Here is an 18334-nt window from a genome sequence, read left to right on the forward strand (position 1 = left end):
ATTTAGCTTCCACATATTAACCACTGCAAAACCTGGTAATGCCATCTTACCCAAGAGGTTCTCCCACGAGATTGCAAAAACTGGGGCCTTCCTATGAGTTCCAGAGCAGCTGCAGTGGACATGAATACTTGAAATAGTTAGGAAAACATTCTGGGCACTAAGCAGTCTGTGCTGACAAGCATCATCAGTGATGTCAACAAAGCTGCTTTGTCTTTAGACAAGCTAGTGCCTGCTCACGGAGGCATCTCAAGAAAGCCAGTAGGGAAAGGGGAAAGGGCTTCTTTTTATTTTCAAAAGGAGTTGTTTGTTTGTAAATTCAAAGGTACACAAACAGAAAAATCATATCAAATCCAGTCTACAACGTCAACTAACAATTTTGAGTACCACTGCACAAAACTGATCTCTGGTGTTTAAAACCTAGTAATTCAAAGCTACATCCAAGGATGTAAAAACTAGGCTGTAAAACCTGATTTTCAATTTTTCAAAAGTAATTGGTCCTGACAGATGCCTGAGGCATCTTAAACAAAAGAGAAACAGCTGACATTCGAAAATAAGTGAGAGTGTTGAAACATGAAAAACCTCATCATAATAGTTTGAAAAAATACTATCTGTAAACCTATGTTTAAATTTGTCATTAACCTAAGTAACACATCTCTGAATATGGACATGGCTTTCTATGTTGCCTTCCGCCACACACACTTCCAGCCAAGCAAGCATGGTGGTGCATGCTGGTAATCCTACCATTTAGGGCTGGGATAATGAGACTAGGGAGCCTGGAGCACCCAATGAGACATTGCCCATCACTCCTGCCCCAAAAATGGAGGAAGAAAGAAAGGAAGAGAAAGGGAGGAAAGCAAATACACACACACACACACACACACACACACACACACACACACACACACACACACAGAGCTATTTAAACATTCAGCTCCAAACAAAATTTTTTATACTGTCAATCTGTACTATTGACTGAACTCAACAATCTTTTTAAAAATCTTTCTCTGTGTCTTTCTTACATAGTAAAGCCTTCAGTGTTTTTCTCTTGCTTCTCATTCTCAACCACTGTGATTAGTACAGTATCCTATCCTGAGCTAAAGGTTTGATTGCTGGTTTTCTGTTTGTTTTGCCCACCCCCCACAACCTTAGTCCCTTTCACTGTTCACAAAGCTTACCCTTTGTCATTCCCACTTTTAGACTCATTTTCACAAATTCTAAATGCAATGTTGCCATGATACTAGTTAAAATTATACTAGACCTATAGGCGGTGCCACAAGGGATGGCAAATTTACATCATACAACTCAGATTGAATCTTACATAGTTTATACAGCATACAATTGTCTATCCTTTGTAACACACGATTCTTCTAATTATTTAGTATTTGTATGTCATCCTAAACTATAAGCTAGCTATTCTGCTTAGGCATGTATTATCTATGAATTAAAAAATGACTAAGTACTCAGACTTCCTTTACATTTTCTGCATAAGTTTCTTTTTTTGTAAAGGATAACTTTTTTATTGGATATTTTATTTACATTTTAGATGTTATCCTCTTTCCCCATTTCCCCCCACCCAAGAACACCCTATCCCATCCCCCTTCCTCCTGCTTCTATGAGGGTATGACTCCACCTACCCCCCACTCCCACCTCCCCACCCTCAAATCCCCCCCCCCCCTCAGTGTTCAGCCTTCATGGGACCAAAGATCTCCTCTCCCACCTATGCCCGACAAGGCCATCCACCCCTACCTATACAACTGGAGCCATGGGTCCCTCCCTGTGTGCTCCCAGGCTGGTGGTTTAGACCCTGGGAGATCTGGTTGGTTGCTACTGTTGCAGCAGCACAACTATCACTCTGTAAACTTACTGAGTTTTTAATGTTTTAGCTACATGGTGAAAATTCTAATATTATCATTCATTCACCTACATTTATAGTTTATTAGATTTAAGCTTTGAGTGTACTATTATTTACCTACTAAATATGTTTTTTGGGAGTGAGGAACATGATATACAGAACGAAGTAAATTTCCTGTCACATTCAGGTATATTACATATACATACATGAATATGTAAGCATGCATATATTTATGCATGCATCTGTATACGTAGCATTACAAGCTCCATTAAACAGTTTATCTTTATTACAAAAATAATCTTTAATAATTTTATATTGTTCTACTTAACTAAAACACACAACCATTATGAACAAACCTCATTTCAAGACTCACTAGCTAGGCTTAACCTATAATTTTAAGAATAATACACTAACGTTCAGTAAAAACTAAGGTTTTCTTTTTAACTTCAATATTGTCAAACTTTTGGACATTCAAACAGTACTTAATATAATATGAAGAATGTCAGAGGAATAACAACTAAATAAACCTTAAAGTAAATAGAGTTCACTTTGGGGACATGTATGTAACACTTTAAGCAACTCAAGAAAACAACTAAAATGTTCAAGTCTTCATACTCTAATAGGCCCTGAAATCTTAGCACAACTGACACCATGATTGAAGTACCACTCAGAGATCAGATTCCAGCACACAGGCAGCAACACTTGCCAAAATGAGGACAAAGGCCTAATCCATCAAAGTCTACAGTTCTGGGAATGTCCCTAAATGTTCTTCGATTTCTGCCGTTCTGCTTCTGGCTAATAGTTCTTGTTATCTGAGGTGTGTCAATTCAGGATGTGTTTTTTCTGCTTAAAAGCTCACCCTGAGAAAGGCCTGAGAAACCTACACCCAGCATTGTTGTCAACCAACTAATAAAGATTTTCTATTGCCTTGAACCTGTGTCCAAAGAGTCTTCTCTAATATGTATGCCACAATAACAACACCCACAGATTAAATAAAATTCTTATCAAAATGCCAGGGACTTCCTTCACAAAATTACTAAATATCAATCCTAAAATGTATATGGAACCACAAAAGTACCTAGATAGCCCAAGTAATTTTGAGCACACACTTTCTAGTAAAAACTATACTTTAATATATGGCTTAATGCAGCAAACCTATCTCCCGAACTTCAAAACAGTTACTGATCTTAATGTACTTGAAATTCTAACATTCAAAATACTGAAGCAGATTGGTCTTCATGTATATGTATGCATATGCATATGTATGTATATGTATATACATGTACCTCCATACACACATATACATATATATATGTGTGTGTGTCTATGTGTATATGTATGTATGTATGTTCATGGAGAACATGTCTCAATGAGTAATGGTAGGACTTACAAACAGTAATATAACTTTCTTTCTTTTCTTTTTTTTTTACTGGATATTATATTTACATTTCAAATTTTATCCCCTTACCCCATTCTTCCCACCACCCAGGAACCCCTTATCCCACCCCCCTCCTCCTGCTTCTATGAGGGTGTGCCCCCACCTACCCCCCACTCCCACCTCCCCACACTCAAATTTCCCCCAACTCATGGGACCAAAGATCTCCTCTCCCACCTTTGCCCAACAGGGCCATCCTCCCCTACATATGCAGATGGAGTCATGGGTCCTTCTATATGTGCTCCTAGGCTGGTGGTTTAGACCCTGGGGAGCTCTGGTTGGTTGGTATTGTTGTTCTCCTCATGGGGCCACCAACCCTTTCAGCCCCTTCAGTCTTCTAACTTCTCCATTGGGAACACTTGATCAGATCAATGGTTAGCTGTGAGTATCTGACTCTGGGTATGTCAAACTCTGGGGGACCTCTAAGGAAACAGCCATATCAGGCTCCTGTCAGCATGCACTTCCTGACATCCATATCATCGTCTATCTTTGGTGACTGCACATGGGATGAATACTCAGGTGGAACGGTCTCCAGACAACCCCTCCTTCAGTTTCTGTCCCACACTTTGTCTCCATATTTACTCCCTTGGGTATTTTGTTACTACTTCTAACTTTCAGTACTAAAAATAAATTTAATAAAACTAAACTAATATATAAAATATTGCTGTAAAAATTAATGGACTAAATGAACTTATCAACATGTTATTTTCTTGGATGTCCAGATATTCTAAGGTCTCAATTTTTTCTGAAACGTACTTACTGGTTCAATAATACATCTATCAAAATCCCAAGAGATTTTCATATGATCAAACAAATTATCCTAACACGTTACAGAAATACAAAGTACTATGAGTACTTAGTGGGGAGGAGAGACACCTCAGCACTGAGCATTTACAACAAAGCAAGGCTCTGGGTTAGTAAGGAAGGAAGGAGGGAATAGGCACTGGAGAGGAGAGAAGAACTTTTCCATAATCCACACGAGGAAAAAAAATTAAGTGAGCATTTGTCACAGAAAAACCAACACAAAATTTACCATTAAGACTAAAATGGAACCCAGAGTTGATGCTGCAATCAGATGGAAGATTGAGAGCTTCAGGTCAGCCTGGACACACAGTAAAAACCTGTCTCCAAAAGAAGAAGGAGGAGGGGAAGAGGGAACTGTGGTGTTTTGAATTGGTATGATCCCCAGAGGCTTATGTTTTTCAATGCTTGGCCCCAAAAAAGGGGCACCATTAGAACATACAGTCTTTTTGGAGTAGATGTGGGAGGAAGTGTGCCATTGTGGGGTTGAGCTTTGAGGTCTTCTATGCTCAAGCTATGCCCAGTGTGACACACAGTCTCCCTCTGATGCCTTCAGATCAAGATACAGAACTCTCAGCTTCTGCTACAGTATCATGTCTGCTTACACGCCACCATGGTTCATACCATGGTTCCCACTAACTTCTGAAACTGTAAGTCAGCCCCAAATAAACGTTTTCCTTTATAAGAGTTGCCATAGTTACATTGTTTCTTACAGCAATAAAACCCTAAGACAGAATCTAGTACAGGCAAGCAGGCTGATTTTTTTCAAAAACCAAATAAACAGCCTGATTAACAAAACAGAAGAGCTCTGCCCTTGTACATGTTCTCCTTCTGGATGCATGCTGGCTACACACCCATTTGTACCAAATGCAATACTCACTACATTTCCATTTGTGAAAGTCAATGAGACAAGCACTCTCACATGTATATTATGCTTTAATCAACAACTTTTGAAGCAGACTATCGGGAATTAAAGGCGGTGGGTAAGGCATCGCCAAAATAGTTTTCATTATATTCCCAGTCTCAAGTTCAGAATTTTAAAATATCATCAAAATCATAAATCATGAAATAAAACATACAGAATATTAACCTAAAATAATGCAAAGGCCTAGGTTTAATAACACAATACACACATACAGGTGACCTTGTAAAACAAATCTCAAGGTCTCTGTTTCTGGCTAAAAAGATGAGATCATGGCTACTGTCCCACAATGCTGTCCCACAAAACTATGTTAAGTTAAAGATACACAAAAGTCCTATCTAAACTACAATGTAAAACTGGGGTGTATATAACAACAAATAGAAATAGGTTAAAGGCCAAATACAACAGCTAACAATTTTAAACATTTATATGGAGAGTTTGTCCAAGTGAACTCAAAAAGAAGACTTTAACATAATAAATTCCAATAGCTGGCAGTGTTGTCCAAGTTAGAGCACTTGCCTAACATGGTACAAAGCCACGGGAGTGAGCCCCAGGACTTAAGAAAGTGAAAGACTCCACTTCTCGGTTTGGGCAGGAGGCTGGGAGTGGTAGATGGTAAATCGAGTGCTGGGAGCTCCCCTTACATGCTTCCCATCATACTGCCCATCAAGGGCTTTCCTAGAACATGTGTGTCAGGCCTTGGACACAAATACACTGTGTAAAAAAAAAATCCCTGGTTTGTTCTCATTAATTTCTGTGCCTTCTGCTTAGAGCACTAATAAGCGTTCACTTTTTTAAAAAAATGTCCAATCTTCTAATTTGTCTGGTTTTTTTTTTTCCTTTTTTACTGTTTTCTCATGTGTTTCACACTTGGTAAGGAGGGGCAAGCATAGCTCTGTGAGTTCAAAGACAACCTGGCCTATACAGCAAATTTCAGGAAACCCTGTGAAGCAGAATTTTCCCTGTCCAATCATTTTAAATATTAATACAACAAGAAGCCTGTGATTGGACAGGAAAAAGGGAGGCGGAGCAAAGAGTTTTATAGATGGGGACAGAGGAGGAGAGGAGGAGAAAAATGGAAGACAAACAGGATGATTCACTTTCTGCATAACTTTAAATAGCCACAGGTAGCTATAATATAATATAGGGATAGAATACTTGGGAAAACTTGTCTAATCTAGGTGGGCAGCCTGTATCAATTGGCTCTGAAATTATCATGTAGGCATCCTGTGAATTGAGAATTTATTGATATATAAATCTGACTGTTTCATTCTAAGCTTCAAGAGTTTTGATTTACTGGGTTAAAGAATTTGTGACTGCCGACCACAATGGGTAGATGGCTGACAAGGAACTAGCCACTCTGAGGCAAGAGAACCAGAGCTGGGAAGACCTCGATCGGTAGCTACATTGGGGGTAGCCGTGGAGGCATTGAGTCTGGGACTGCCGGGGCAGAGAGTGGCTGGGCATAGTGCAGAAACTTGCTGTTCTTTTTAATCTTTCCTGCAACAAGCCAGAGCTACAAAAAGAGGCCCTAATTGCCTCCCCTCACCAAAAATAGTATTAATGTGAAAATTTAATCAAAGTCTGCATAGTGAATGAAATTAAAATGCCCAGGTATTACACGGTAAATCCAAAATGTCTCCCATGGGTTCATATTTTGCAATCAAATCTTATTCTCCACCTGTGGCCACTAAGTATGGAATGTGAAAGAGGTGGAACTGGTGGCAGCCAGTCAATAAAGGGGGCCTTGGAAGGCTAGTTTGTCCCTGGTTCTAGTATTACCCTGTCATGAGAAAGAGAAGGTACATAATCTGCTACCAGGAATTGAACTGTTCCTTCCCATGAACAACTGTAATCTGCTCTGAGAGCCAAGTTATTTCTGTGGGGTACTTTCATCAAAGTGACAAAAATAACTAATAAAAATTTCTTTTCTTTTTTTTTCAAGTTACAAAGGTGGAGCTGGAACAGTTATTATGTACTCACCTGGTGTAAGAGACGCTTGAGTTTCAGTAACTGCGTTTTTACAGCTGTGCAATCCTGGACCATGTGCCGGAGGGTCATCTCATCCAGTATCACTGTGTTGTCCGGCACATCTACAAACATCTTCTGAGCCTGGAAAAATGGGGTCCCTCCATAGCTTTCGAAATGACCCAAAGGAGATTCTCTATAAGGAGAGCCTCTAGAAGGGTGAAGAAGGAAGGAAAAGATATACAGTTTAAGAAGAAAGAACGGTACAGCGTTACTGCAGTAATCTTTACAACTCGGTTCACAGAGCCTTCATTCTCACTGCAATTACTGAACGTCCCTCTGAACAGTACAATCTGCTGAGCTGTTAGCAAAACTGACTTTTATGATTCCCTAACCCTATCCACTTTGTGTATTTCACACATTGGCTGAATGAACCATCCTTAAGAGCCAAAAATAAACAAACAATGCTCTTGACAAAGCTCTAGCTGTTAGAGCCATGCTCACCCTTTCTGTACTGACTCATCGTCAGCTTCGTCAGCTTCTAACTTGGGGTGGCATCTTAAATGGTACAGCACTCTAGGTCCATAGCTAACTGATAGAGCCACACTACTCCTAATGTGAACACAATAGTACACTATCATCTCTTCAATGCCCATCATTAAAGCTGATGGAGTGATTTTTTTCCTTCTTTTTATACACTGTCAATAACCATCTTTACTAATAAAGGTTTAAGCAAGGTTTTGCAAGAGTCTGATATACACCATGTATTCCCTAATCTCAAACTACACTTTACAAAAAACAAAACCCACTCTTTGAGTCCTGGATAGAATGCTTGCCCAGCATGCACAAGACCCTGGACTTGATTCTCATCACCACATAAACTGAGCGTGTTGGTAAGTCTTATATTCTATCACTCAGAAAGTACAGGCCAAAGGATTAGGAGTTCAAGGTTATCCTCCTTAGCTACACAGCAAGTTTGACGATAGCCTGAACTACATGCAAGCCTGTCTCAGAAAAAAAAAAAAGTTCTTTAGAACTTTGCCTCACAGCCTGAAGCAAGAGGAACTTGAGAACAAGCCCACTTGGGCTACAAAGAAAAGTCCATCTCAAAAAAAAAGTTGAATTTTCCTTCAGTTTCACCCTTTAATAGCTACTTAGAATAGAAGAAAATTTCAGGATAATGTATTTCATGGGAATGTAAAATATAATGTGCTAGTCAGAGTTGATAGCTTAAAAATTACTGTATCCATGTTATACAAAATTCCAGTTATTAAAGCATGACAACTACATGATATCTCAATGTCCTAATGAGTGTACTTGGAAAATGTTTCTCCAATATGATGGCCACTGTCACATATTAGAAATGAAGTTAAATTCTGTGATTAAATATGTAAAAACTAGTGTGCTGTATTACAATCATCATGAAGAAGAGAAATATGGCATCTACTTAAGCTTCTATCTTCAACAAATATTGCCAAAGCACTCAGTATTTAGTGTAAGATATTTTTGCAAGATTGGTATTCTCTGAAACTACTTATTCAAATTTCAGTACTGATAAAAAAAAAAAGAAGAAGAAACTTTAAAATGGTTTATGATGCCACAGATAGAATCCAGTTTATTCTTCAAGCTTTTTCCCCAAACCTGTCTCCCTCATAGAAATTTTATTAACAGTTAATTGTCCACAATTCCCAAAGCACACTACAAAGTGTGGCTCATTTCCAAAGGACACCATCTTTTCAATAGTTCTAGCAGTCACTCATCCTGCCATCCCTCCACTCAGATATGTTAGCAACTCCTCTCCATCTTTAGTTAGCTGGCATCTCCTTCTGGAAAAGCTCCCTTAATCCCATAAGGTAAAACTATGTGCTGCTATAGGTATTTTTATAGAGCCTAGTACTGGATCCTCTTAGTGTACATGCCACAATAAACTGTATGTTTTTCATGCCTGGATCTTATTCCTTTAATATACATAGGTGTTTATTGTCATTACTGCTTTGGTTTGGCATGAGTAAGAAAAATGATTTTTTTTTTTTTACAATTTCAAAGTTCTCTTTTATTCTTGAGTTCTTTTTTCTTATTTATTTATTTTTTATTATCAAATCATAATTTTTAACACAGGGGTTATAAACACAAAAAAGGCAGGATGTGGGGAAGGGGATGACACAGGACCATAGGTGTTCAGGGGGAGTACAAATATCTTTCAGAACAGGGTATCAGCTGGGTGAAGGTTCAGAAGACAGGTCTCTATGACTCTGCCTATGATTCACTTGTCCTTATCTAAGTTGGTACTATCTGCCAAGGCTGCCTATTTACAAGGTCTATGACTGCTCAGGCTGATAAATTTCCACAGAAGCTGCCTGTTTACAATAGCTTATAGCCATCTGTTTCAGTGTGAAAAATGGATTTTAACTACCAGCTTGGTATGTTTTTAAAGCTTTCATTTCTGATATCCTAAAACTCTGTAGCTGTGACATGAAAAAAACTTATTAAAAATTATTATTTAGGACTGAAGAGATGGCTTAGTGGATAAGAGCACTTTTTGTTCTTGAGAACCTGGGTTCAATTCCCAGCACCCACATGAGCTCACAATCCATAATTCCAGTTTCAAGGAAACTTCTACCCTCTGTAGGCACCAGATACACACATGGTGCACATACACACATGCAGGCAAAATATGGGTGTGACAAAGGTTGAGAGAACAGGAGGATATGTGTGGGGAGGATTAACCAAAATAAAGGACGCATGAAAAAGCCTTAGGTAAACACACTATTTTGTCACCATGCACATGTGGATATGTGCATGCGTGTGTGCACACATGCATGTATGTTTAAATAGAGGTGCCTTGTGTGGGTAGTTAATGTTTCCTTTAAAAGAAGTGAGTTATTAAATATAAATCTCAATACTTCCCTATGATTCAGGGAGGCCCCAGAAGCTCCCAAATCAATACAGGATATTAATTATCATTGTTTTTGTTTCTATCCTATCACTAGATGTCAAGGTCCTATTGCTGAAGACACAATACACTTTGGTTGTAGGACAGAAAAATCAAGCTGGAACTGACCTTGAAACTTTTTCTCTGCTGGCTAGATACACTGCTCACCCCATAACACTGACCTGTCAGAATGAGGTGCCCACTAATATTCATGACAGTTATGGAGTGACTAACAGTCTTCTTACTGGAATCAAGGCCTGATCCACAGGAAAGAATTCATGTCTGGTACACGAAATCTAGACAAAAGCCCACGGCTATAGAAGTCATAGGGTGGGATCTTTTACTATTGTTTTGCCAAATGGACAAGATGTCATACTATCTTCTATGTATCTGTTAATACCAATAAATTAATATTGCTCTCTCAACCTTGGTCAGAGAAACTTCTTACTGCAGTGAGTAGCAGGCAATGCAGAGACTCACAGCTGGCCATAGTGCTGAGAATAAGTGATTGTTGAGTGTGCAGTCCTGAACGGGACATACATATCAACTCAGCAAAGACTCAGAAATATTACAGAAAAGAGGACAGAAGAAAGCAAGAGCTGGGAGATGAAGAAGAGTGCTGAGAAAGTCTGTCCTGTGGACACAGCATGGCACTGGCACTCATGAATTCACAGGAGCTATGGTTAGCTGCACAAGACCTGCATAAAATCAAACAAGTCACTATTACAGCATGGAGTGGGGACAGACTCATGAGGCTCCACCCCTAGTTTAAAGAGCTATTTGCATTTGCTGGCTATGGGAGAGGGGAGGGGTTTGGCTGAGGGTAAGTCTGCTTCCTGCCCATGCTCATACCAGCAGCACTTACTCAGAACCGGTTAAAACTCATAAACTAAGTTATTTTTTAAAAATAACTCAGTGGTTATTTTCTTAAAAGAAGAGGACTAAGGAGAAGGAAAAGGGGAGAAGGAAGAAAAGGGAGGAAAAGGAAGAAAGGAGGAGGAAGAAGAAGAGGAGGAAAAGAAGAAGGAAGAAAGAGGAGGACAAGGAGGAAAGGCAAATTTGAAGTAGCACTTCCCATTCAACCAATCAGCCTAAATAATAATGCAATCACATTACTAATGAAGTATTATAAGTTTAGAGGCATCTTCCCAAATTATCCATCCTATCTGTAACTTAGCTTCTCATTCCTCCCCACTTCCAAACGACTCTATCATCGAGGATGCGCTTAACACTGGCAGGTGCAGAGCCTCTGTGAGCACATGCGTGGGAATGAGAGGCTTGTGATTTTCTATTTTATAAGTCATAATTTTTATTTCAAAATTAATCTTTAGTATTTTTCTGACCATTAAAAACTTTCAAATAGAAGTGGAATAGACAAGTTTTATGGTAATTATTTAATTCTTTAAATGCTAGATCTGGCACAATCCTAATCAACACTCTAGGATGCTACCTTGTAGAACCACTGACTTGATTCGATGAGTTAAAAAAAGATCAGCCAAAACTGACAGTCACCCACTTTGGGACTTCCTATCTGAAATTGTAATAATCAAGACAGGATGGAATTGGAGAACGAACAGACAAAAACAAGACAAGAAGACAGCAGTCTAGAAATGGTTACACAAACGTAATCACCTCCTCTTTGAAAAAGCAACAAAGGCAATTTAATATTGGATGGCCTTTTAACCAAGCAACAGACATCTATGTGCAAAAGAAAAGAAATGACCTCAAAAATTAACAATAGACCTCAAAATAAAATGCACAACTATAAAATTCCTACGTATTAGGAAAGAAAACCTAGTGCATCTTGGTTTGCAAATGTGTTTTGAGATACAGTATGTATGTATACACACATTCAGGGATTCCAAGAAAGAAAACCGGTAAACTGAAATTTTATTTCTAAGTCATCTTCGAATTTTAAAAATAAAAACACCATTTAAGAAATTAGAAAACACACACACACACACACTGGAAGAAAGTATTCAGGACTAATATCTCAAATATACAAAAAAAACTATTAAAATTCAACAATATAAGGGTAAGTTGATAACTCACTTTAAAAAATTGGCAAAGATCTGGGTACCTTAGCAAAGACAAGACATAGATGGAAAATAAGCAGCTAAGAAAAAGTGTTCAGCATTGTATGTCATCGAGAACGGTGGATTAAAACAAGGTACCACTCACTACACACCAAATGCCCACAGCACAGCACCCTATGCTGCTAAGAGTGCAGGCCGCCAAGAACTCTCATTCACTGTGGGCAGGAATGGGAAGGGGCAACAAGCCATAGCAACAACAAATCTTGGAGGGGGAGATCTGATTTGAGTATTTCTTTTTCAAACTTTTTACGACAAGCAAAGAATGAGATTCACTTAATTTTTAATGTGACAGACAACAGAAGAGTCAACATTTATTTCCAACAAGTCAGTGGTGGAAATAAACAAGTGATGATCAGAAATTTCCAAAACTTAATGAAATATTAATCTGCATGTCCAAGAAGCACAATAAACTCCAGATATAATAAGCCTAGTCACACCATCATCTAACTCTGAGAAGCCAAAATCAAAGTGAGTATTTTTTTAGATGGCAAAGCAAAGTGGAAGAAATGTTAAATAAGAGCTGAGTTCTCATCAGGAAGGAAGGGGTCAACATCTAAAAAGAAAGACTACCAACAAAGCATTCCACATCTAGCAAAGCCATCTTTAAGATAAAAGAGAAATTTAAAATAGAAGACACTCCAGGTGAATAAGAACTCTGATAATCTGCTGCTAGCCTACCTTCCTTCCCTACAAGATTGAGTGATGCAGGAGAATACAATACCTCTATAAGCTTGTCTTCAGTGACAAACGTATCAAACCAGATGATCATCAAAGAACCAAAAGACTTAGGTAACAATGCTAAGACCTTAAGGGCATCTATAGAATATGTACAGATATTAAATGAATAGTAAAAATTCTTGCCTCAAAGTAAAGTCCAAGTCTAATTTAAAATCAGTAAAAAATCTTTCACAAACTCTTCTCAGAAATATTTATAAAGGGGACAGCTCCCAATTCATCCTAAATGATCCATAACCAAAACAAAATCCACCTCAAAAAAACTAAACTAGCATTTGAAAATAGGCTCATAAAAATCCGTAACAAACAGAAATGTAAAAGGTACATGCCTTAAAAGCCTGAATTGTTCAAGAAATAAATGGCTAAGGATCTCCAAGTCAATCTGACACACTGACAGGATGTAACAGGATGATAGGACAGGGAAAGAGTCTTCTGAAAAGCCACTAGAGAAAATACAGGATGCCACCATAATACAAATATCCAATAACGTCTGAAAAGAAGAGAATGTCTTCAGATTGATAAAGGAAATCTATTTTAAAAAACAACAAGCAACAAACAAACGATATCATTCTCAACAGTAAATGAATGTTTTCCCCCAATATCAGAAACAAGACATAGCTATTGGCTCTCACTACTTCTATTCAACACCATGCCAAAAGAAGTAGCAAAAGACTGTGCAGGAAAGAAAACTACACAGATTGCAAAGGACAAAGTAAAACTATCTGTTCTCAGATAAAGTCAAGTATATACAATAATCCTAAGAGCTAAGGACAAAGTTAACAGACCTTTGCATAACAATGGAGTTATTCATGGTTGAATAATTACAACAAAGGAAGACAGTGAGCCATGGGCCCACAAGTTTTATAAGGTATGCATAGAGAAGCTTATCCAAGTCTCAAACTAGTGACTTAGAAATACTTCATTTAGAAGTGACAATTAAGAACAAAAGCAACACACCCCACCTCCAAACAGTGTAATACTAGGACTCCTAAAACATAAGGATCAACAGAAATGCTACCGGAAAGGAAATGCAACTTAGTTAAGAGCTAGATTTCAGTTATAATTAGAATAACCACACAGAAGGCAGGGCTGTAAGTTTGGTTAGGGTAGAGAGGATATATATAGTGTAAAAGTTTTAGGGAAAGAGAACTACTGGGAGAAAATCAGAGTAGAATATTAAGCAGGGGTAAAAGGAAAAAAGTGGTGTTATGATGACAATACCAGAGAACATCTGGATCAGAAGTCCTGAAACAGTAGTGCCCCAACAGGCCCAACCTATTGATAAGGCATAATGCTATAATGAACTATGATACCAATGGTGGTTTATACTCAACCTCAATTCTTAACACCAAGGTGAACACAGAAAATGACAGTTCTAAGGCTTGTTGTGGTAAATTTCTTCTTTTGACACTCACCCTTGTAAATAGCTCAGGCATGCTTGAAAACCTCAGTACAGACACAGGAAGCCTGAAGGTAAACTGAACAGTCAACCTACACATCTCCACATTATCAGTGAGTTCAGTCACTCCTGAGAGAACTCCAAGCTGAGTGAGTCAGATTAGCAATCTGCAAAAATACTGTCTGTGCTCTCTCCCCTCACCACAAACTTCTGGGAACTGGCAATTCACAATCATAAGTGCTTTAAAGCATATCAGTTCTAAGGAGGGATCTATGATCATGTTTGGGAGAAATGCTATATATTATCTTTCTCTAAATTTTGCAAAGTTACAATTTATAGAAAGAGGTATAAGATAGCCATCATTAAAACAAATAATTTAATTTGTTCATTTTTAAATTTACCTGATCAAAGAGCTCTCTTCTGTACCTGTTAATATTTTTTGTTGTTTTTTTTTATTGGATATTTTATTTACACTTCAGATGCCATTCCCTTTCCCCCATTCCCCTTCCAGCACCCCTTAGAAAACCCCTATCCTATGCCCCCTTTTCCTTTTTGCATTTATACACTTTTTAAAAAAAAATGTTAATAAAAGGCTTTATAAGTTTGGTAATGCTCAATCAGAGGTGTAACCCACTACCCAACCTAGATATGTCAACTATCTTTGACTGGTGGAGATACGTGAACATCTGTACCTGCTAATACATAGAGAATCAGAGTTTAGGGTTCTAGACTTTTGGGGGAGGCAAGGTGTGTTTTCTAACTTTCCTGATGGATGATTATACTCAGCCTCAGTTGGACATTTCTAAGGACAGAGCCAATTACCTACATGTTATCCATTTCATTTCTTTTCTATAAATTTTATTTATTTATTTTATGTGTCTGGATGTTTGTTCCTATGTATGTCTGTGTATCATGTGTGTCTGCATAGTGTCTGCAGTGTTGAGAAGAGTGTGGTATTACCCCCTGGAACTGGGATTAGATATAGTTGTAAACCACCATGTTGGTTCTGGAACTTAAACTTGGGTCCTCTGGGAGAGCAGCCAGTGCTATTAACAGCTGAGTCATCTCTCCAGCCTCTCTTGCCATTCCATTTCTAATAGGCTGGGGTCCAGTTATGATAAACCTGAAGAGTGGTTCTCTGAAAATACCAGACTCTATCATGTAAACTTCTGCCTCTGCCCTTGTTCCAGGCTGAATGCCCTCCTTTACATACTACACTAGTCCTCTGCAGTCTCAATTAGACCTGTAGGACTGACTCAAAGTAACATCACTTATTCTGTGCTAGCCTAGATAGAACAAACAAGCAGACATAGCATCTGTGCACTCAGGGTATCCCTTTTTCATACCTTTATTAGGCACCCATTATCCTAGCAATAACACTACATTGTAAGTATCCACATGCTTGTCTCTCCACAGACTCTATATAATACTCGTATGTGTATGAAATGGCACAGACACAAGTCTTTTCCTAGCTTCAGTATAAAGATGTCCACTATTAAGCCATATCAATGCAGAATTCTATCATTTTTAACACAATAGTCCAAGAAGTCATTACCAATCCACAACTCTCATGTCTCATACTATCTCCAAATTCATATCAGCTCAAGACTTTAGGGGAGCATACAATATATAGGCTACCAATGAGTATTAAGTGAATGAACAAATTTTAAAACTAAGCATGTGTTATGGTTTGAATATGATGTATCCTCAAAGGCTTGTGTTCTGAGTATTTGATCCCAGATGGTAATGATATTCTGGGAAGCTGGAGAATGTATGGGAGAAGGCTGGTAGAAATAAAGCACTAAGGCTGAGCTTTTGAAGGTTCTAACGGGCAGTTAGTTCCAGTCTCACTCTTGGCTTCCTGGTGTGTAGTGATGTAAGGAAGCTCTGTCATTTGTTCCTCAAACCATGAGCTCCGCCATTCCTTCCCTGTCCTGATTGACGCAAACTTTGAAACTGGGTGAAAACAACCCTATCTTGTCTTTTAGCTGTTTCTGTCGGGTGCTATAGTGACAGCAAAGCAAAAGTAACTGACACTCAATGCTTGTCACTTAGTTAGGCTCCATACACCAGCCTTAGTTTAACTCACTATAAAAAAGATTAGACAAGTGAGATCCCCATCAGGAGTAATGAAGGCAATTTTTACACCAGGCTCTTACCTGCCAGGATCAGCAATCTGATGCTGTTCCCATGGAAACAATAATGCCTAGAAGTACTGCATGCATTCTCCCATTCTGCCTAATTACATCCTTCTATGTGTTGACTCCAACACAAAGATTCAGTTGGATGCCATTTTTCCTTATCTACTGAGGAATATTTTATTAGACTAGAACTTGTTCAACTTAGACAGAAGAACATAACAAAGAGGAGTTTGGAAATTACTATGCCACCCAGGACCTATCCAGTGTATGTCCAAACTCACACGTGACAGCTCCCTCTGTATTTGTCTTGTATGGTGAATAAATCCAGGAGAAACAAATACTCCATCTTCTACACACTGAGCATCTGCTGACGTGTTAAGCTCTGCTCTTTGCCTTTGCTACAAGGACCCTTAGCAACAGCTCTGCTTCTTGTTTTAGACAGCATGGAGGAACAAATATTTTTCTTCTATTATTTCTCATTTCAGTTTAATTATTTGTAGTGTAATATGTTCTGTGATAAACATAAATACTTTGTGGAATGAGATATTCAAAAAACTTTTAATTAGAAAAAACCAAACCAAACCAAACTTGCCATAGTTTACCACAAAGCAGCTGCAGCACACCCCTTCATCCTGAGCCATGAGTACTCACTCACAGAAAAGTAATTTTAAGCCACTCACAAATAGTACACTGAAGACTGCAGTGTGCACATGGTTAAACAGACTTAACTTGCAAAGCTAATCTGCAACAAGTGAATCTCTCCCTAGGTGTGAATGGCTGTGAGCCCATTATAGTACATGGTCTGATCCAATTTCATACCACTCTATTCTTCAGAATGCAAAGTACTTCTACTGTCATATGGCCTCCTGTAACAGTATTTGTACCATTTTACATTTTAACTTATAGGCAAAATAAAATTAATAACAGTAGTTATTTTGTACAATATTATTTTTAAAATTATAAAATAATATAAAGTCAACATTCATTAATTCTGAAATTAAGAGCCCCACCCCAAGTCAATCACAACTTAAGTTTATATCATAGACACATTAAGTTTATGGCATTTGCAAACCTGTGATAAAGCTACTAAAAATAGATTTCAGCTAAGAAATGATTAGTTATTACAACAATTACATATCACACATAACCTAATCTGGTTTTTGTGCTTTGAAAACCAGGCAAATCAGCTTGGAAATAGAATTGTTAGTCAAGTTAGGCAGAGGACAGACATGAAGCCACAGTCAGAGCAGACTCACCTGCTCAAGTCACTTTTTCCATGGTGATGATAGTGATCAGGATGGCTAAGGTGGTAATGGTCCTGTCCACTCCACCTCTGGGGTGGCCTTTTCCAAAATCCGTCCTGCGACTGTCGTACATTTCTGTCTGTTCGGTCAAAGCGGTTCATATTGTCACACTCCACTGGGCAGATTAAAAAGCAACAGTCTATAAATACATGCACACTATAAAAAGTTAACTACTATGGCCTGATAATTAAATGCTGCTAAAAGTAATTTTTTTTATTCTAAAAGCACCAGCCACATATGCTAACTGATCACAAAATAAAGTTTTCCAAAGGAAACCAGTCCTTACAGTGAAAACTGAACTTCACATATCCAAACTGGTGTAAATTTCAATACTTCTCAATCCACCACATACGTGAATAACTAGCTGTTGCACCGTTTTAAAATTTGGGAAAACTTTCCTAAAATCAACATTGCATATTTCAAATGCAAACAATCAGGATAGGAAAACATAGATCTTAAGAACAGCACAGGACCCATTTTTAGAAAGGAGTGCCTCAATTAAGCTTCTCAGCCGCAAGAAGCACAAATTAAACTTTCATCATAGATGATCATGTTTTTAAATAAAGCTCACACTTTTAAACAGTAAACTCCTCCAATCTGCCTGCGACACAGCTGGCTCAGAAAGACTAAAATGTTACTGAAAACAAAGCCAGCAAAGCCAGAGCTTCCTAACAACAAACAGTCCACTCCTAAAATCCAAACACCACAAAACCTCGACAAGAATCCCTGAAGCACCCGAGCCTCTTAAC

General features: G+C 38.3%; 1 protein-coding gene across 10 annotated transcripts in view; it reads right to left on the minus strand.

The window, feature by feature from the left end:
* The window catches only part of Ccser2 (coiled-coil serine rich protein 2), a 110610-nt gene that overhangs the window by 32023 nt on the left and 60253 nt on the right, over positions 1 to 18334 (minus strand). For 9 of the 10 annotated variants that reach the window (XM_034497374.1, XM_034497379.1, XM_034497377.1 and 6 more), the window contains 2 exons: positions 17538 to 17700; positions 6994 to 7189 (listed from right to left, as the gene is read on the minus strand). In XM_034497374.1, coding sequence (XP_034353265.1) covers positions 6994 to 7189; positions 17538 to 17700 — 359 coding nt within the window. The remainder of the gene's footprint in view (positions 1 to 6993; positions 7190 to 17537; positions 17701 to 18334) is intronic. The other variant, XM_034497376.1, reaches the window with a different exon arrangement.

Source organism: Arvicanthis niloticus, chromosome 3, assembly GCF_011762505.2.
Source record: "Arvicanthis niloticus isolate mArvNil1 chromosome 3, mArvNil1.pat.X, whole genome shotgun sequence".
NCBI classification, from domain to species: domain Eukaryota; kingdom Metazoa; phylum Chordata; class Mammalia; order Rodentia; family Muridae; genus Arvicanthis; species Arvicanthis niloticus.